At 48.8% G+C, this 19,358-nt stretch overlaps 1 protein-coding gene across 2 annotated transcripts in view; it reads left to right on the top strand.

The window, feature by feature from the left end:
- Window positions 1–18,635, top strand: part of LOC141165319 (RING finger protein 112-like) — a 231,376-nt gene extending 212,741 nt beyond the window's left edge. For both annotated transcript variants that reach the window (XM_073650918.1, XM_073650917.1), the window contains exon 13: window positions 17,602–18,635. In XM_073650918.1, the coding sequence (XP_073507019.1) occupies window positions 17,602–18,018 (417 nt within the window). In that variant the 3' untranslated portion in view covers window positions 18,019–18,635. The remainder of the gene's footprint in view (window positions 1–17,601) is intronic.
- Window positions 18,636–19,358: the final 723 nt, after the last annotated feature.

The following is a 19,358-nucleotide window of genomic DNA, read 5'->3' on the forward strand; positions in this document are numbered from 1 at the left end:
CTACTTACCACCGGAGAGAAGCAGGAGCCAGGAGGACTGGAGCCGAGCCGGGGTATGGTGAGTGTGAGTGAGTGAGTGAGTGTGTGTGTGTGTGTGTGTATGTGTATGTATGTATAGGCAGATATCATTGTGTGATGTCTGTTTATATGTATTTTTGTGTTTCAAATGTGTTTATGCGTGTATGTATATGTTTGTGTGCGTGACTGCGTGTGGCCTCCTGCTGAGTATAGATGGCGCCGTGCGGCCTCCTGCTGTCTCTGGAGGGGGGGCCGTGCGGCCTCCCGCTGTGTCTAGATGGCTCCGTGCGGCCTCCCGCTGTGTCTAGATGGCTCCGTGCGGCCTCCCGCTGTGTCTAGATGGCTCCGTGCGGCCTCCCGTTGTGTCTAGATGGCTCCGTGTGGCCTCCTGCTGTGTCTAGATGGCTCCGTGCGGCCTCCCGCTGTGTCTAGATGGCTCCGTGCGGCCTCCCGCTGTGTCTAGATGGCTCCGTGCGGCCTCCCGCTGTGTCTAGATGACTCCGTGCGGCCTCCCGCTGTGTTTAGATGGCTCAGTGCGGCCTCCCGCTGTGTCTAGATGGCTCAGTGCGGCCTCCCGCTGTGTCTAGATGGCTCCGTGCGGCCTCCCGCTGTGTCTAGATGGCTCCGTGCGGCCTCCCGCTGTGTCTAGATGGCTCCGTGCGGCCTCCCGCTGTGTCTAGATGGCTCCATGCGGCCTCCCGCTGTGTCTAGATGGCTCCGTGCAGCCTCCCGCTGAGTCTAGATGGCTCCGTGCGGCCTTCCGCTGTGTACAGATGGCACCGTGCGGCTCCCTGCTGTGTATAGATGGCACCGTGCGGCCTCCCGCTGTGTATAGATGGCTCCGTGCGGCCTCCTGCTGTGTATAGATGGCTCCGTGCGGCTCCCTGCTGTGTATAGATGGCTCCGTGCGGCCTCCCGCTGTGTATAGATGGCTACGTGCGGCCTCCCGCTGTGTATAGATGGTGCGGCCTCCCGCTGTGTATAGATGGCTACGTGCGGCCTCCTGCTGTGTATAGATGGCTACGTGTGCTCAATATTGAGTCATACAATTAATGTAAGGCTATGTGCCCACGATGCAGAAATGCTCCGGATTTTTTTTGAGAGTTTCTGCATCTCCCTGGCAGAAAAAACGCATGCGGATTGTACATGGGGATTGTACATGCGGATTTTACATGCGTTTTTCCTGCCAGGGACATGCGGATGTGAAGCATTCTTCACATGCATTTCCGCATGCGGGTTGACAAGCGCTTTCCAAGCGATTTTAGCATCACTTGGAAAGTGCTTGACAACTTAGTCACACTATATAAATCCATGCAACCACCTTCTGATGCCCTGCCGACGTCAGCGGTCGCGTGACCCGTCACATGACTAAATGACGTCATGGCAGGTCCTTTTCAGACCATCGCGAGCTGCCTGCAAGCCAGGACGCATCGGATAAAGACACCGGGGGCCATCAGAAGGTAAGTATAATATTTATTTTATTCTTTTTTTTACAGGTTCTATGGTACCCGGGTTCGGAGGAGAGTCTCCTCTTCTCCAAACCCGGGTACCATCTGCACATTGAAACGCATGGATTCTGCATGTACAGATGCAGTGATGCGAATTACATGCGTTCCAATGCAAGTCAATGGCAGCGAAAGTGCCGCGCTTCCGCAAAATAATTGTTAGTGCTGCGGATTTTTCCGCAATGATAATCCGCAGCGGAAATTTCCGCAGCATGTGCACATGCGGATTATCATTGGGGAACATGGCAGACCTTCTACCAAGCGTTTTTAAGCGTTTCTGCAGCGGAATTGCTGCTGCGGAAACGCTTAAAAAACGCGTAGTGGGCACACAGCCTAAAAAAAATTATTATAATTAATATTGTGCCAAATTAATTTAACGTGAAATATCACATGATCTATCACAGGGGATCATGTGACATGTCACGTGATACATCAGGTGTGTGTGTGTAGGGTGGGGGGCCCGTGCCTTCTAAACTGCCCGGGGCCCTTGCTACTCTTAATCCACCCCTGAGTAGGCCAGTGGTCTTTGTAGTTGTCTGTGTTTTTGGGAAATGCAAGCTGCTGTATTGTGACCTTTCTTTCCTCTGTGAAATGTCTGGTGCATTGTGACATGCAGGGTCCTAAGAAGACTACCTTCTGGTGATAAATCTGTGGTTTCCTTTAGAGGCCTTACATGCAAGTTCTGCTAGGGGACACAAAAGTGAGATAGACGACTCTTGACATGAGATTTGATCAGGACAAAGTAATAAATCGTCTACATACTCTAAACCAAAACATCACAACCTCCAAATATGGAAGTGACGCGCCCCCTGGGCCGTGTGGGGAACCCGGAACCGGGCCTTTTGTGGGATGCTGGGGGTTGTAGTCACCGTGGCGATGACCCTGTCCCGTGGCTCAGGGTGGTCAAACCAGTGGCAGTCTATTGATGTGGTTTTCATTATTTTCAAATGTCCGACTACGCCACCCGTGGATTGCGGTCAAAGTGAACCGCCGCTGCAGGGCAGACCGCTGGGGCTGGTGTTGGTGAGCAGCACAGGAATGGTATAACTCCCCACGGGAGAAGTGTAGCCCCAGGGCAGTGTAGGTGGATTATGGGGGTGATGGTGCGCGGGAATAATGACTCAGAGTCTCTGTAATGCAGTCCAGGATCTTTACTCACAGTTCTTTATTCCACGTTACTCCAGCCGGCTGTAACTTCCCGCGTCGCACCATGTTCACCAGGTGAGGGGGCTCGTCAACTCTCAGATAATTTTGGAGCGCTTCGCAGGACCCCCTTTGCGTATCCTTCCTCTGGCCTGTCATACCCCACCAGTGACCACGCTTCTGTCTGGCTGCCTCGGGCCTTCTCTGGATAAACCTCGGCGCCAGTTTCCCTGACCCTATGTGGTGCCTTCCTAGCGGGTATAGTGAGGGGCTGCACCATATGAAATGTCACAGCCTCCGGTTTCTAGCTGAGGGTAGTTCCCTGCCTCCACTAGTTTCGGGGACCGGTCTCCCCCTTGGCCTGGCCCCTCTACGCAGGTAGATACGGGCGTATGGTGGCCACCATCCGGTCCACACCCCTGGGGTCCCTTCTTTCCTCAGTGTTCCTGGAGCCTCCTCCGCTCTTCTTCATCTTTTCTCCCCAACTCTCTCTCTCTCCCTTCAGTGCTGACTGGGCCTCACAGTCTAGACCCGCGTCCGGAGCAGAGCTCCACAGAGTCCTGCTCTCTCACATCTTCTCTCTCGCTGACTTCTCTCCATGAACTCCACCCTGATCTAAGATGGTGCCCATCTTTTATACCTCCCTCTAGGTGCACCCAGGAACTGCTTCCTCCCTGCTCCTGCACTACAGGGTTCACCCTTCCTAGGTGTTCCCTCCCCGCACTCCAGCCAGGGACAGGGACTGTCGCGCTCTACTTGGAGCATATCGGTCGCCCTGCCCCCCAGAAATGTGGTGTAATGCATGCAGGTGTCAGGGTCCTGATCCACACTCCATCCTTACCTGAGAGTGAGATATCGCACATCTGGATGAGATGCAATACCTCTGTAGCAACCGAGCCCCCAGGGTGCTACATTCCCCCCTGGTAAATCACAGCACGTCCGCGGGCTGGAACAGAGCAAAAGACAATTCAAAACATGCAAGTTTTTAGAATGCATCAACATATAAGATTATAAACCATTCTAACTCATCCCTTTATGGGAGACAATTTTTCTTTTAAAAGTTACGGTCATCATACAAAACTTTTCACTTTCAATATGACTTTCAGCATACAAATTTAAAACAGATTTTCAAGTAGAAAAACACAAAACTCTTTCAGCAGCATCATTACGACGGAGTCCTTTAATAAGTTACAGCTCCTGCTGCGACCTGGTGTCCATTCTTAAGGTGCAAACTTTAGCAAAACTTTTAAACACGAGGGACCCGCTTGTAAACCCTCAACGAAGGCCCTGGGGTGGCTGCAGGGCGTAGCTGATCTAGCTGCCGGACCTCGTCTTCGGCCACCTCTAACGGGTTTTTGTTCTGAGGTCAGTTGTTGTAGTTTCTTATAAAACCAGTAGGGGGCACTTTAAGAAGTGCAACTATTTACAAAGTTGACCGCTCCCAGTCCTCGGCCGGATAGTTCATAAAGTTGGCTGCTCCCAGTCCTCAGCCGGATACAAAGAGTTGGCTGCTCCTAGTCCTTAGCCGGCTATTACTAACCCGTCTCCGGGTAACCTTCAGCAAAACAACACACAGGCAACAGTCAAGCAACAGTCCGCATCCGGGGTGAACTTTTTTTTTCTTGTACCCTAACGGGCAACTATGTACAGTGCACTCACATTTTAATAGCGGTGTCCTCCTTGTGCACGCTCTTCCTCCTCGCCATACTCTTCAGACCCGTCCGAGTCCTCTGGGTAGTAGTGCTCTTGGTAGTGCTCTTCTTCTACCCTCTGGACATTGAGGGCATACCACCCTCGCAATCCTCGATGCCGGGTGTAGGACACCAAGTCCCCCGGATACAGATCCCGTCCTCGGTGACCCTCCGGCAGATGGCTCTCCACGTCCCTCCTATTGACAAAGAGGTCCGTGTCTGTAGTAGGGTCCCAGATAAACCCCCAATATTTCTCCTGGTGGAACTTTACCACGGTCCCAGCTACTTTAGGACTGCGTGCTGCTTGGGGGTTTTGACGAGTCCGTGTCTTCTCCTCTGCGCTCCGGGCCTGCAGCTGCTCCCTCTTCTGGCTCCGCGCCCGCTCCTCCTTTTCAAGCTGCTCACAGATCTCCCGCCGGCGAGCTGCGGCTGCCCGCGTCTCCTGTGCAAACCCCATCAGATCCTCCCCGGTCTGATCCCCTTCAATCTGGACCTCCTCCTCTGGGAGATGGCGACTGGCTGTTGTACGGGCAGGAGCGGAGCAAGCGGGGCCTCGGCATCTGCGGACAGGTCCTTCCGCCGACTGGGGTGAACCCATCCCTCCGGCACAGGGACCGGCTCTCCATCGGGTCCGGTGAGCTGGCTGTACAGGTCGGCCCCTAAGGGTGGTGGCTTCGGGGGCGCACGCGGTTCGGAGGCGCCTGGAGGTGTCAGGCCTTGCGACCGGGCCTGGAGTGAGCCGCTTCCGACCGCACCTGGGGTCAGGGGGCACGGCCTAGGGCTTGATTCGGAGACGGGGCTCACGGCTTGGGGCCTGCGTGCCGGCGGTGGGAGCGGGGGAGGTGCAGCAACGCGCGGAACATCTGGCTCCGCGACAGGGTCCAGAGGCAGGTTGGTGGCATTAGGGCTGGTGGCAGGGGTGTCCCCCTTACCTGCTTCCAGGGCTGCGCTGCTCTCAGCTTCCGGCCCCCGCTCCTCATCCTCAGGGGCTGGCTCGCTGGTCGGTGCTGGTGGTGTCCTGTGCTGCTGGGCCGTGACCCGCCGGGCCATCTCTTCTCTCCATTCTGCTACAGCTTCTCGCTGCGCCTGGACCATCCTCCGGTCCAAATCCTCCAACGCCGTCCGAAGGAACTCCGGGTCCCCTCCTGGGAGCTGCGCCATCAGCTCCTTGAGGCTGTACGGGGCCGCGATGGCCTGCAGCAAGCCACCCGTCAGGGTGCTGGAGTCGGTGCTGCTTGCCATCTCCGGGTGTGGTCTGCCGAGACTGATCCAAACCACACCCTGCCCCCCGGTTTTCTTCTCTTTCCGCTCCCATTGGGGGTGGTCCCGAGGCCATCTTCTGACAATCACTCTCAGGGGCAGCCCCCCCACGTTGATGGACATCTCTGCAGCCGCACTCATGGCTGTTGGGGGTGGGCTCCATCTTTGGCGCCATTTTGGGACCTGGCCCACGATGGGAGGTAGCTTCTTCTTGTCTTTTGGCGCGCACATTATGGCGTCCGTTCTTCTGGGGTGGGCGCCATTTTCAATACAGTGAAACAGTCTCTTTTCAGGCACGCAGTACCCGCTGGTTGTGGGCACAAAATCCTGTCGACTACGCCAAAGTTGACGCGCCCCCTGGGGAACCCGGAACCGGGCCTTTTGTGGGATGCTGGGGGTTGTAGTCACCGTGGCGATGACCCTGTCCCGTGGCTCAGGGTGGTCAAACCAGTGGCAGTCTATTGATGTGGTTTTCATTATTTTCAAATGTCCGACTACGCCACCCTTGGATTGCGGTCAAAGTGAACCGCCGCTGCAGGGCAGACCGCTGGGACTGGTGTTGGTGAGCAGCACAGGAATGGTATAACTCCCCACGGGAGAAGTGTAGCCCCAGGGCAGTGTAGGTGGATGATGGGGGTGATGGTGCGCGGGAATAATGACTCAGAGTCTCTGTAATGCAGTCCAGGATCTTTACTCACAGTTCGTTATTCCACGTTACTGCAGCCGGCTGTAACTTCCCGCGTCGCACCATGTTCACCAGGTGAGGGGGCTCGTCAACTCTCAGATAATTTTGGAGCGCTTCGCAGGACCCCCTTTGCATATCCTTCCTCTGGCCTGTCATACCCCACCAGTGACCACGCTTCTGTCTGGCTGCCTCGGGCCTTCTCTGGATAAACCTCGGCGCCAGTTTCCCTGACCCTATGTAGTGCCTTCCTAGCGGGTAAAGTGAGGGGCTGCACCATATGAAATGTCACAGCCTCCGGTTTCTAGCTGAGGGTAGTTCCCCGCCTCCACTAGTTTCAGGGACCGGTCTCCCCCTTGGCCTGACCCCTCTACGCAGGTAGATGCGGGCGTATGGTGGCCACCATCCGGTCCACACCCCTGGGGTCCCTTCTTTCCTCTGTGTTCCTGGACCCTCCTCCGCTCTTCTTCATCTCTTCTCCCCAACTCTCTCGCTCTCTTTTCAGTGCTGACTGGGCCTCACAGTCTAGACCCACGTCCGGAGCAGAGCTCTACAGAGTCCTGCTCTCTCACATCTTCTCTCTCGCTGACTTCTCTCCATGAACTCCACCCTGATCTAAGATCAGCCAGGGACAGGGACTGTCGCGATTTACTTGGAGCATATCAGTCGCCCTGCCTCCCGGAAATGTGGTGTAATGCATGCAGGTGTCGGGGTCCTGATCCACACTTCATCCTTACCTGAGAGTGAGATATCGCACATCTGGATGAGATGCAATACCTCTGTAGCAACCGAACCCCCAGGGTGCTACAGAAGAGTCACATTTTTTTTTCAAAATGGGAAAACATTGCAAAAGTAGACATTATCGGTGAAGTTTCTGGCATCTTGTGATAGCGCCATTCATGTAAATTGTTTATCACCGGGGAAAAGGAAAAATAAATAAATAAAATATAAACAAATAAATGGGTGCAGAGGCACGGAAAAGAATGCATTTTCAAAGTAAATCACCATAAAAAGCTTTCATGATATCTGAAAGAAAACATTAATTGCATACATGACAGCCCTAGCTGCTCAGTATCTATCAAGAAAAAAAACAAAAAAAAAATAAAAATAAAAATTTGTCAGGAGTTAATTTTAATCATTGGAATAGAACCAGTAAAATTAGAATTCCTTCCTTTATAGTTTTTTATTTACTGGTTTTCAATAATTAGGATGAAGGGAAAAGTCATTTACAGCTATCTGCTATGTGAGTGGAGGCTGCTGCATTATGTGACCCCCCTGTTGTCCTTAGTTGTAACAGACCATATGCCTTCCTGCTGCATCCCCCTCCCCTCACCTTTTTCTATGGTAAGGAAAGAACTTACTGTCTTTGTTCTACAAGTTTGAATCAGCTCCTGCTTCTTCCCTTTAACAAATTGTAAAAGGCATTCAAAATCCTTCCCTCTTTTCAAGACCCATGTTTACAAGCCCCCCCTAATGGATTCCTTATTTCATTCACGGAAGTAACTCCAAACATGGTCTCCCAAGTCCATTCAATTCTACAAATGGCAAAATATTTTCTAGCATCTCATCTTTCTCTGAGGTATGTCATTTAAAATTTAAGATGGGTTGTTCCCTCTATTTTATCAAACCCCAATGTTGCAGGACTTCAGTACTCTTCCCCTGAGTCCACATCTGCAAATATTGAGTCCCTTATCTACTAATTAGATATTCCTTTGACTGTTCCATTCACTACTTTATTAATATGTGTAGTCATGGCTTTCTCTTTGCGTTTATCAATTCCTCAGGTCTTCAACCTTATGTTAAAAATAGAATGTAAACTGAATCAATAGGGCACCATTGACTATGGTGGGTTCCTCGGCTTTCTATTTTGTGAAAAAAAAACAACAACATGGAGTAAGTGTTTGTACAGTTCAAAAAAACAAAAACCAGACAGACACATTACACTTAATGGGGCCCTTTTTGCTTCAGTTTGCAATTGTTTTTTTATGGATTTATTTTCCACAATAATTTTATTTCTCTTTTCCTAAAACGGAAGAGAGAAAAAGAGTCCAAAACGAAGGTGTGAACAAAGCCTAAGTTGATAGGTCTGCTGTAATCCATTCATCCCTTTCACAAACCAAAAATAATAGGAATTAATGGGAACAGCCACACTTGTAAAACCAAGAGGAAAAATCTATAATTACAGTGAACTGACTTCAGCAAAATATATTAAAAAAGGAAACACCGAGCCACCGCGTTTCTAACCTTTTTTCGGGTTCTTAATTATAGTAATATAAAAGTATCGACAAACGATATAAATATGGTAGGTAGGTATGGACACTGTTACCAAATACAGCATTGCACAGGTGAAATTATTATTATTATTTATTATTATACCGCCATTTATTCCATGGCGCTTTACATGTGAAAAAAGGGGTATACATGCATGAACAATTACAATGATCTTTAACAAAATGTGACAGCGACTGGTACAGGAGGAGCGAGGACCCTGCCCACGAGGGCTCACAGTCTACAAGGGATGGGTGAGAACAAAGTAGGTGAGGGTAGAGCCGGTCGTGCAACGGTATGGTGGAGCAGTGGTTGCTGCAGGTTGTAGGCTTGTTGGAAGAAGTGAGTCTTCAGGTTCCTTTTGAAGGTTTCCATAGTAGGCGAGAGTCTGATGTGTTGGGGTAGAGAGTTCCAGAGTAGGGGGGATGCACGGGAGAAATCTTGTATGCGATTGTGGGAAGAGGAGATAAGAGGGGAGTAGAGAAGGAGATCTTGTGAGGATCGGTGGTTGCGTGCAGGTATGTACCGGGAGAATAGGTCACAGATATAAGGAGGAGACAGGTTATGGATGGCTTTGTATGCCATGGTTAGGGTTTTGGACTGGAGTCTCTGGGCAATGGGGAGCCAGTGAAGGGATTGACAGAGAGGAGAGGCCGGGTAATAGCGGGGGAACAGGTGGATTAGTCGGGCAGCAGAGTTTAGAGGGGAGGCCACAGAGCAGAAGGTTGCAGTAGTCGAGGCGGCATATGATAAGGGCGTGCACTTTTGTTGTTGCAGATTCGTGGTTGAGGAATGTGCGGATCCTAGAGATATTTTTGAGTTGGAGTCGGCAGGAAGTAGAAAGGGCTTGGATATGTGGTTTGAAGGAGAGATCAGAGTCCAAAGTTACCCCAAGGGAGGGAGGTTGTGGGACTGGGGAGAGTGAACAGCCATTGACGTTGATAGATAGGTCAGGTGGGGGGGGGGCGAATGAGATGGTGGAAAGACGATGAGTTCTGTTTTATCCATGTTAAGTTTTAGAAATCTGTCAGAGAAGAAGGATGAGATAGCGGACAGACATTGTGGGCTTTTGGTTAGTAGGGAGGAGATATCGGGTCCAGAGAGGTAGATCTGTGTGTCGTCAGCATAGAGGTGGTACTGAAAGCCGTGAGACTCTATGAGTTGTCCCAGGCCAAAGGTGTAGATGGAGAAGAGCAGGGGTCCTAGGACTGAACCTTGGGGGACACCGATAGATAGTGGGCGAGATGAGGAGGTGGTGTGTGAGTGGGAGACACTGAATGTCCTGTCTGTTAAATATGAGTAAATCCAAGATAGGGCCAAGTCTTTAATGCCAAGAGATGAGAATCTGTAGTAAGAGGGAATAGTCCACTGTGTCAAAGGCAGATGACAGGTCTAGGAGGAGGAGGATAGAGTATTGTCGCTTGGATTTGGCGGTTAGTAGGTCGTTGGTGACTTTAGTCAGGGCAGTTTCAGTAGAATGGTGCGGTTGGAGGCGGTCAAAGAGAGCAGGAAGAGAGGTGAGAGGACATTTCAAAGTGGATATGTTGTTCCAGTAGTTTTGAGGCGTAAGAGAGAAGTGATATGGGGCGACAGAGAGGATGAGTCAAGGGAGGACTTTTTGAGGATGGGTGTGATCGAGGCATGTTTGAAGCATGAGGGAAAGACACCAGTTGTTACTGACATGTTGAAAAGGTGGGTTAGGGTTGGGATGAAGACTGTGGTTAGGGATGAGGTGGGACGGGATTGGGTCAAGTTCACAGGTGGTGGTGAGGTGTGATTTGGAGTGTAAAGAGGAAAGTTGATCTTCCGTAATGGTGGAGAAGCTGGTTTTGGAGGAGGAGGATTGAGTAGGTGTGAGGAGGGGCTGGGGGGACTTTAGGCAAAAGCTTTGTCTGATGGTGTCTATCTTCTGCTTGTAGAATGAAGCAAAGTCTTCGGCTGAGATGAGAGGAGAGGGAGGAGGCGCTGGGGGACGGAGGAGAGAATTCAAAGTGTTAAATAGCTGTTTAGGGTTGTGGGACAGGGAGGATTAATAGAAATTAGAAATTAGAAATGAATGAGGTTCAGAATCGATTAAGAATTCCTCACATAGAAACTAGTTAAAAATTAGCTAATAGCTAAAAAGAAATTAGAAAATAGATATTGTGATCATTTTTTAATTGATTCTGAGTCTCATTGATTTCATCTGTACAATGAATGTCTGGTAAGCATGTGTGAATATCTACAATATTTATACCAGTCATTGATATTTTTGTTACACTTCAAGGTGTCGCATTTGGTTTGTGGACTCAATGTGCCATGAAACGGACTTACCCTGGAGGGGCATAACTAAGCAGCTACTTTGGTGTTCGATGAAGCCTCTAGTGGTGAGGTCAAGCTTGTGCAGCTGGTAGCTGCCAGGGACCACTCCAGGGTGGCGTCTGGCTGTAGCTGCTGATCCCAAAGGGCAGAGACGTACTTCAATCACATGATAGTGCAGGGCGGCCACTTGGGACTAGTTCAGACTGTGCCCTTAGGATGGCCACTTGAGACAGGTTCACACCGTGCTGGCAGGACAGCCACTTGGGATAGGGTACAGAGTTCAGACCTGGGTATTCAGACCCCAGGGAGGCGTAAAGGTACTGCAATTGTGGATTCAGGAAAACAGACAACTAGACTAAGGGACTCAGGATATGGGACACAGGATAACTGCAAAGGGCAAGGGACTGGGGACCTGGCAACATACAGTTGCTCACACTACCACCTACTAAACTATAGTGGTTTCTCATGCTCCTCCCTAATGGGGAGGGTGCCCTAAATAGAAGATGTCTCCCAGCTTTTGGCTGGGAGACACCTTGCAGGTGCACAACATTAGACTAAATGCCTCCCAGCTGCTGCTGGGGGCATTTAGCATGGGCACGCACTGGCCCTATAAAAGCCCAAGGCACGTCGCCGACACACACTGCGGCGTGCACGGAGGGAGAGGCAGAGACAGGAAAAGGAGAACGCTGAGGGGCGCACCACAGACCGGGGTGGTGAATAACCTGGCGTCCCAGCATGGAGGGAGCAGGTAGCAGTGTGCAGGGGCGCTGGGCATAGCATTCATATTATATAACTTTCATATATAACTTTCATATTGCTATGACTAAGAATCTTAAATGGTTTGGAAATACGTTGGACCAGTGTCTTATTTTTTTTTATATTTTGTTGTATGATTTTAATGTAGATACAATAAACTGGATGTTTTCACTTCTGTGGATAACCTCTTTTTCCCACTACATTTGGAAACTCTCCTTTCAATATCTTACATTTGTCCCTGCTTCTACATATATTAACCTTGTACAATAAATTTACTTTAAAATGGTTTTCCCACAGAGTACATTTTAATCAATAGATCTTGGAATAAAAATAACTTCCACAATTTGATGTATTAAAAAAAAATGTTCCTGTGCTGAGATAATCTTATAAATGTGCCCCTGCTGTGTACTGTGTAATGGCTGTGTCTGACCATGCAGGGACATGGTCTGATCATACCACATCTCCTGGGCAGGGGAGGGAGCAAAAGAGTATACAGACAGAACAGCAGGGGATCGCAGCTGATTCCTTTTGTGAGGCAAAACATTTCCCTGCCTGTTTTTAAGCAATGTTTTACTTAAAAGAAATAATAATTTGTGATCCCATACTGTAATCTCTGTATACTCTTTTGCTTTTCCCCTGCTCAGGAGATGTAGTATGATCAGACCATATTCCTGCACAGTCAGATGCAGCCATTTATAAGATTATCTCAGCACAGGAACATTTTATTTAAACACATCCAATTGTGGAAGTTATTATTATTATTCAATAATCTATTGATTAAAATGTTGATTAACATTAACTGTTTGTGGGTAAACCCCTTTTACGGTTACAGCCACCGCGCTCTATACACAGAGAAGTGACTGAATTCGCACTGGTGCCGCTCCTATGACTGGAACCTGAATGCTGTCGGGGGGAATAAAGTTAATTTCCTCCCGGCAGTGGGAGTCTAAGTGCCTGCACCGGGTAGGTTCACAACGCTATTAACCTGTGTGACACCTCTCAAGCCCTGCCCTGGGAAGATGGGGTACTCGGAGCCGGGTCAGATGTTGAGAACGTGGATGCAGTCGTGGCCTTGACCCGTTCCGTGCCCAGGGCCGTCACATTAAAAATGATGTTAGGGCTATCCAGGTTGAGTGGTAATTGTCGACTACGCCACCTGTGGTGTCTGGTGATGCGCCACCAGCGCCGCTACAGTCCGCTGAGGCCCGGTGTCATGGCGGCTAAAGTTCTCGCTGCTCCCCACAGGCGGAGCGCGGCCTCAGGGCAGGCAAGGCAGGATGAAGGGAGTAGTAGTGTGGGAGAGGGGACGTGGCGTCGCACTGTATGGCGCGTAATGAACAGTCCGGAGGCCATAGGGATGAATTTCCAAGGCTTTACTCACAGTTCTCATAAGCAGCGCAAGGCTTCTCCCTGCTCCTCGCGGAGTCCTGCGGCCACCAGGGACGGGGGTCCGACTACCTCCGAGGAAGTCCAGTGTTTGGTAGCGTCCCTATACCAGAGTGTTCCTGCACTACAAACTTCACCCTTTCCCGTCTGTGCGTGTGTAGATAGGCCGGGTCTCCCTCTGAGCTCCTCTCAGGTGTAGGGCTCGGGTGGCAATTCCTCTCCATCCGAAGCCCGCCGGGATCCTCAGGGCCTAACCGGGCTTTCCCGTCCTGGAAATAGAGTACGAGGTCGGGTGTCGGGGGCCGGTACCCCTCTTGCAGCCGGAATCCCTCTGAATAGATCAGGTAGGAGAGGACAGGTGGCGTGCTCCGCTCCGTCTGCATCCTCCCCGGGACCCATTTGCTAGGGAGCCACACTCTAAAGCTCCCGGGCCTTCTCGATCCTGGTCCTTGGTCGGGTTGAGACATTCCTTGTCTGCAACCTACCTCTCGTCCCATAGATTGGGGTACGAGGGCTGTGTCCCATGCCGGTGCAGGCCGACACAGGATCTGCGCTCCCGGAGGGAAGTCACATTACACACAGTATTTTGACAGCACAGTACGACCACTTGACAGCAAAGACTCTTCACCGAAGGACCAAGATCAAAGATGGCATTCTAATATATATGAAATTAGAAGTGTAACTGACTAACTGTTCCTCCACCCACACCCACAAACTGGTTCCTACCACTTTGTGCTCCCCAGTCTCCCTGTAACCAGGGGAGCAGCACCAGTGCATACCAGCTCCCTCTGGTGGAAATGTGTGGTGTTGGATGCAAAACTAGGTAGCTACCATCACACCGGACTTACCTCAGAGGAGGAACACTACACTCCATTAAAGAAGTGCAACATTCCTGTGGCTGCCGAACCCTCAGGGGCGCCACACCTGCAGATTAACCCCATATCTGCAGGTTAATAGCGTTTTTCAGATGACAGGTTTCCTTTTAATGTCACTGTACCTGTAGCAATGACATGGAGCATAATGGTTACAAGTAAAGTAGACGGAGAGCACTGAGGGGGTGATAAGGAGGATTGTGAATGTACCTCACCCCCCCCCCCCCCATGTGTATAAAAAATTAAAATAAAATAAGGAGCAGCACCAGAGTAATGTGGGCGCAGAGCCTCCCTGGCAAAGACCAAGCCGTCCAGATAAGAAGTAACAAATGGAGGCAGCACTCTAAACAACATGGCAGACAACAGTGGTTTATTAGCCCATACTGGTTGTGGCAACGTTTTTGTTCTGAGGTGTGAACCTTTCTCAAGCAGTGATAGGATACAAATGTCGTATATATGCCGTATATATTTAAAGGCAAAGTGATTAGAAAGGTGATTATACAATGTTATAAAAAGTGCATATACATATACAATGTGAATATACAATATACAGGTATATGACCATGTGCATATACATTAAAAATGCCTGCAAGTGAAGGAATTATAGTATCATCAGTGTCCAGAAAAAGTGCAATAGGGCTTAATTAAGCAGGTAAATACCAGGTGAAAAAAATCACAATAATTAAATTGATGACTCATCCTATAGGTCACAGGAACATGTATATAACAAATCTGCCATGACAAAACCTGCACATGTCAGAATAAAAAGTAGGTGTGAAATGTGATTTCACACATGAAGTCACTGCCGCCATCTTGGAAAAGGTTAGTGCACATGTCCGCACTCAATTGCTGCATATTACATATTAGATGGTGCCATCTTGCTAAAGGGCAAATGTACTAGCAAGAAAAGCACCACTCTACAGATAGGCAAGAAAGATCCCAATCTGCAAGATATAGAAATGACCCAATAGGATCCTAGAGAACCCCATCGGTAGCTTGGGCTGGTACAACTGAGATATTAGGATATGTGAGGAGGTCTGGATCTAATTAATGATGCAGCACTCCAGTCACAATCCATGAAAGGTACAAATTACCTAGAGAAACTGAGCATTAAGGGATTAATTCTAATAGCCAAAAGTGGAAATAGTGATAAACATCCCAAACAGCACTTGATATTCACAGGCGGTCTCCCGTCCAAGTACTAACCAGGCCCAATCCGGCCCTGCTTAGCTTCCGAGATCGGGCGTGTTAAGGGTGATGTGGCCCTAGATAAAACATATTACATAGAATATATGCCTTTAAATATCCGGCATTGGTAGCACTGCTTGAAAAAGGTTCATACCTCAGAATCTAACCTTGCCACTATCAGGTAACAAACCACTGTTTTTTTGCCATATTGCTTGGGGTATATATATATATATATATATATATATATATAAAAAGAAAGTGCAGCAGCACTCCATTATGGCCAAGATACATAAAGACAATAAAACCATTTAATGTAAACTGTGTTATTACTCAATAAGCTTTACTTACAAAAAATGGAGGTTCTTAGCGCATAAATTGGCCAATTCATGTGTGCCCATCAACCGCTGCAAGGTGACCTCCCATCTGATGGGTACTACTCTGCCTACATGCCTCTCTTGGGCTACAAGCCTATAACTCTGGACAGAACATGTCACTTCTGGGCTAAAACACCTACAATTTAAATGGGCTGGTAGAATAGAATATACATCACCTGCTGGTTAAATGGGGGGAGTGCAAGGTCTGACAGGAGGCATATCTTATGCAGTTTTTGCAGCTTGCACCTGTTCACATTTGGGATGTGCTGGTCAGTTTTTTTTTACATATATATATATATATATATATATATATATATATATATATATATACACTGCTCAAAAAATAAAGGGAACACTCAAATAACACATCCTAGATCTGAATGAAATATTCTCACTGAATACTTTGTTCTGTACAAAGCTGAATGTGCTGACAACAAAATCACACAAAAATCATCAATGGAAATCAAATTTATTAACCAATGGAGGCCTGGATTTGGAGTCACCCCCAAAATTAAAGTGGAAAAACACACTACAGGCTGATCCAACTTTGATGTAATGTCCTTAAAACAAGTCAAAATGAGGCTCAGTATTGTGTGTGGCCTCCACGTGCCTGTATGACCTCCCTACAACGCCTGGGCATGCTCCTGATGAGGCTGAGTATTGTGTGGCCTCCACGTGCCTGTATGACCTCCCTACAACGCCTGGGCATGCTCCTGATGAGTCTCAGTATTGTGTGTGGCCTCCACGTGCCTGTATGACCTCCCTACAACGCCTGGGCATGCTCCTGATGAGGCTGCTGATCGTCTCCTGTGGGATCTCCTCCCAGACCTGGACTAAAGCATCTGCCAACTCCTGGACAGTCTGTGGTGCAACGTGACGTTGGTAGATGGAGCGAGACATCATGCCCCAGATGTGCTCAATCGGATTCAGGTCTGGGGAACGGGCGGGCCAGTCCATAGCTTCAATGCCTTCATCTTGCAGGAACTGCTGACACACTCCAGCCACATGAGGTCTGGCATTGTCCTGCATTAGGAGGAACCCAGGGCCAACCGCACCAGCATATGGTCTCACAAGGGGTCTGAGGATCTCATCTCGGTACCTAATGGCAGTCAGGCTACCTCTGGCAAGCGCATGGAGGGCTGTGCGGCCCTCCAAAGAAATGCCACCCCACACCATTACTGACCCACTGCCAAACCAGTCATGCTGAAGGATGTTGCAGGCTGCAGATCGCTCTCCATGGCGTCTCCAGACTCTGCCACGTCTGTCACATGTGCTCAGTGTGAATCTGCTTTCATCTGTGAAGAGCACAGGGATCCAGTGGCGACTTTGCCAATCCTGGTGTTCTGTGGCAAATGCCAAGCGTCCTGTACGGTGTTGGGCTGTGAGCACAACCCCCATCTGTGGACGTCGGGCCCTCATACCACCCTCATGGAGTCGGTTTCTAACTGTGCAGACACATGCACATTTGTGGCCTGCTGGAGGTCATTTTGCAGGGCTCTGGCAGTGCTCCTCCTGTTCCTCCTTGCACAAGGCGAAGGTAGCGGTCCTGCTGCTGGCTTGTTGCCCTCCTACGGGCCCCTCCACGTCTCCTGGTGTACTGGCCTGTCTCCTGGTAGCGCCTCCAGCCTCTGGACACTACGCTGACAGACACAGCAAACCTTCTTGCCACAGCTCGCATTGATATGCCATCCTGGATGAGCTGCACTACCTGAGCAACTTCTGTGGTTTGTAGAGTCCGTCTCATGCTACCACGAGTGTGAAAGCACAACCAACATTCAAAAGTGACCAAAACATCAGCCAGAAAGCATTGGTACTGAGATGTGATCTGTGGTCCCCACCTGCAGAACCACTCCTTTATTGAGGGTGTCTTGATAATTGCCAATAATTTCCATCTATTGTCTATTCCATTTGCACAACAGCATGTGAAATTGATTGTCAATCAGTGTTACTTCCTAAGTGGACAGTTTGATTTCACAGAAGTTTGATTTACTTGGAGTTATATTCTGTTGTTGAAGTGTTCCCTTTATTTTTTTGAGCAGTGTATATCACATAGTAAATGACACTGAACAGAACCTTATTATAAACCACATAAACTACTATTTCATCACCTGTCCCTCTGTAAAAACACTCACTATCTTCTCGCTGATTGTCTCCACAGCCCATCTGGAAATTAAAAATTGGAAATCAGGTTGCTGACAAGATTTCAGAACTTCACCAGAAATTTGAGAGATCATACAAACATATAAATGATGAAGATCACAAAGAACAGTTGGAGAAGCTGATGATGTATTTGGTTACAGAAGGAGACAAGTTCTGCAGGAGTCACAATATTAAACTTTGTTTACATGGGATTACGGCTGTGGTGGGTATGGCGGCAGTGCCGTTGGCAGGTGCCTTTGCTGCTGCTCCGGCAGCAGCAGCGACAGGTACATTTTCGCTTGAGGCCATTGGGGCATGGTTTGGTTATCAGGCAGCAGCACCGGTAGCTGCAAGTGTATTTTCAACCTCATCTATTATTAGTGGGGTTACAGCAGTGGCGCGGGTTGGTGTGGCTGTTGTGCGTAGATTTATTTAGTGAAAATACACACATACAGTAAGAGGGGGATTACACAGTGTCAAGGTGAAATGCCTGCAACTTAAAAGCCCACAATGAGCTGATCTCCACAGGTTTGACTTCTCTAACCCTGCTATGGGGAGCCACATCTGACCATCCATATTATGGCATAAAGAGCAGATGCTCCTGAACAAAGTCTGCTTTCCCTTCTTGTAAAACTGTTAATTATTATTTTTTTTTTTATATATCTTCCCCATCATGCTCCAGGATGACAGGTGTGGCGCTCAGCCATGTTTGTCAAATCATGGACAACCCCTGTAATTGCTCCGGTCCCCATCAGGCCTATGTATGAATTAAAGTGGATGTCCACTAACGACAACCCCTGCTTATTCCCTTCAGGGTAATATGAAATCTAAAAACAATCTATACTTACCTCCTGCCGATCCAGCAACATAGACACTGCTATTTCTGCCATTGTTATGTAAGAGGGTGACCAGGACACTCACATGCCTGTTCTCGTGTAAGACAGATGTTGCAGAGTGTTCGGACATGTGAATATATTATATTTGCATAACTGTGGTTTTATGGTATGTTTTTATGGTAATGTGAAATATTGCATAAAATCCTATAGACACTAATGTTATGTGGTTAATGTGCAAGGTTAATATATAGGGAAAGATACAGTTGTGGACAGAATAGGAACCTGTGTTTAGACTAGAGATAGACAGTTACTGAGGAGATAGTATGGCAAGGTACGGTTAATATGTTTGGCACCAGCCCAGCATGGGATGGGACGTGGTCATGTAACACAATGTTAGGTGATCTTTCAGGAATAAAAACGTCAACATCGTTGGAAAGGCGGTGCCACTGTGGGAAGTGAGTAACCATTGTTTTAGCTTTCTATGGGACCCCTATGTGCTTCTGCAGAGGCTGTCTAGTAGTGGTTCAGCGTTGGTGATGTTTCAGATCCATAGTGATGCACAATATGGATGTCGCTATAGGCATGGGACAAGAAAATAATTTTTTATTTTTTCCTCTTTTTTTTTGAGTTATTAGAGTTGGTGTGGATTTATTTGCACGTCTTAGTCCATCGGGCATGACAGTAGTCCAGGGCAGCTGCACAGGTGCGGTGCACCTTTTACCTCAGTGATGGGTCGGTCACGACTGATCTAAGGCAAAGAGCTGGCTCCCTGCTGCGAACGATGCTCAGTGAGAGCCAAGAAATTCCCTGAATGGCTCTCACTGAGCGCAAAATGATGGTGTCCGGAGCTTAAAACCCCGCTCACCAATTGATTACAAGTAGGTGGGGTTTTGGACACGGGTTTCGACTGCGTTAATTTCATCTTAAATGTGCGTTCACT

This window comes from Phyllobates terribilis, unplaced genomic scaffold (assembly GCF_046119375.1).
Source record: "Phyllobates terribilis strain yellow unplaced genomic scaffold, ASM4611937v1 Scaffold_11__3_contigs__length_659146591, whole genome shotgun sequence".
Taxonomy (NCBI): domain Eukaryota; kingdom Metazoa; phylum Chordata; class Amphibia; order Anura; family Dendrobatidae; genus Phyllobates; species Phyllobates terribilis.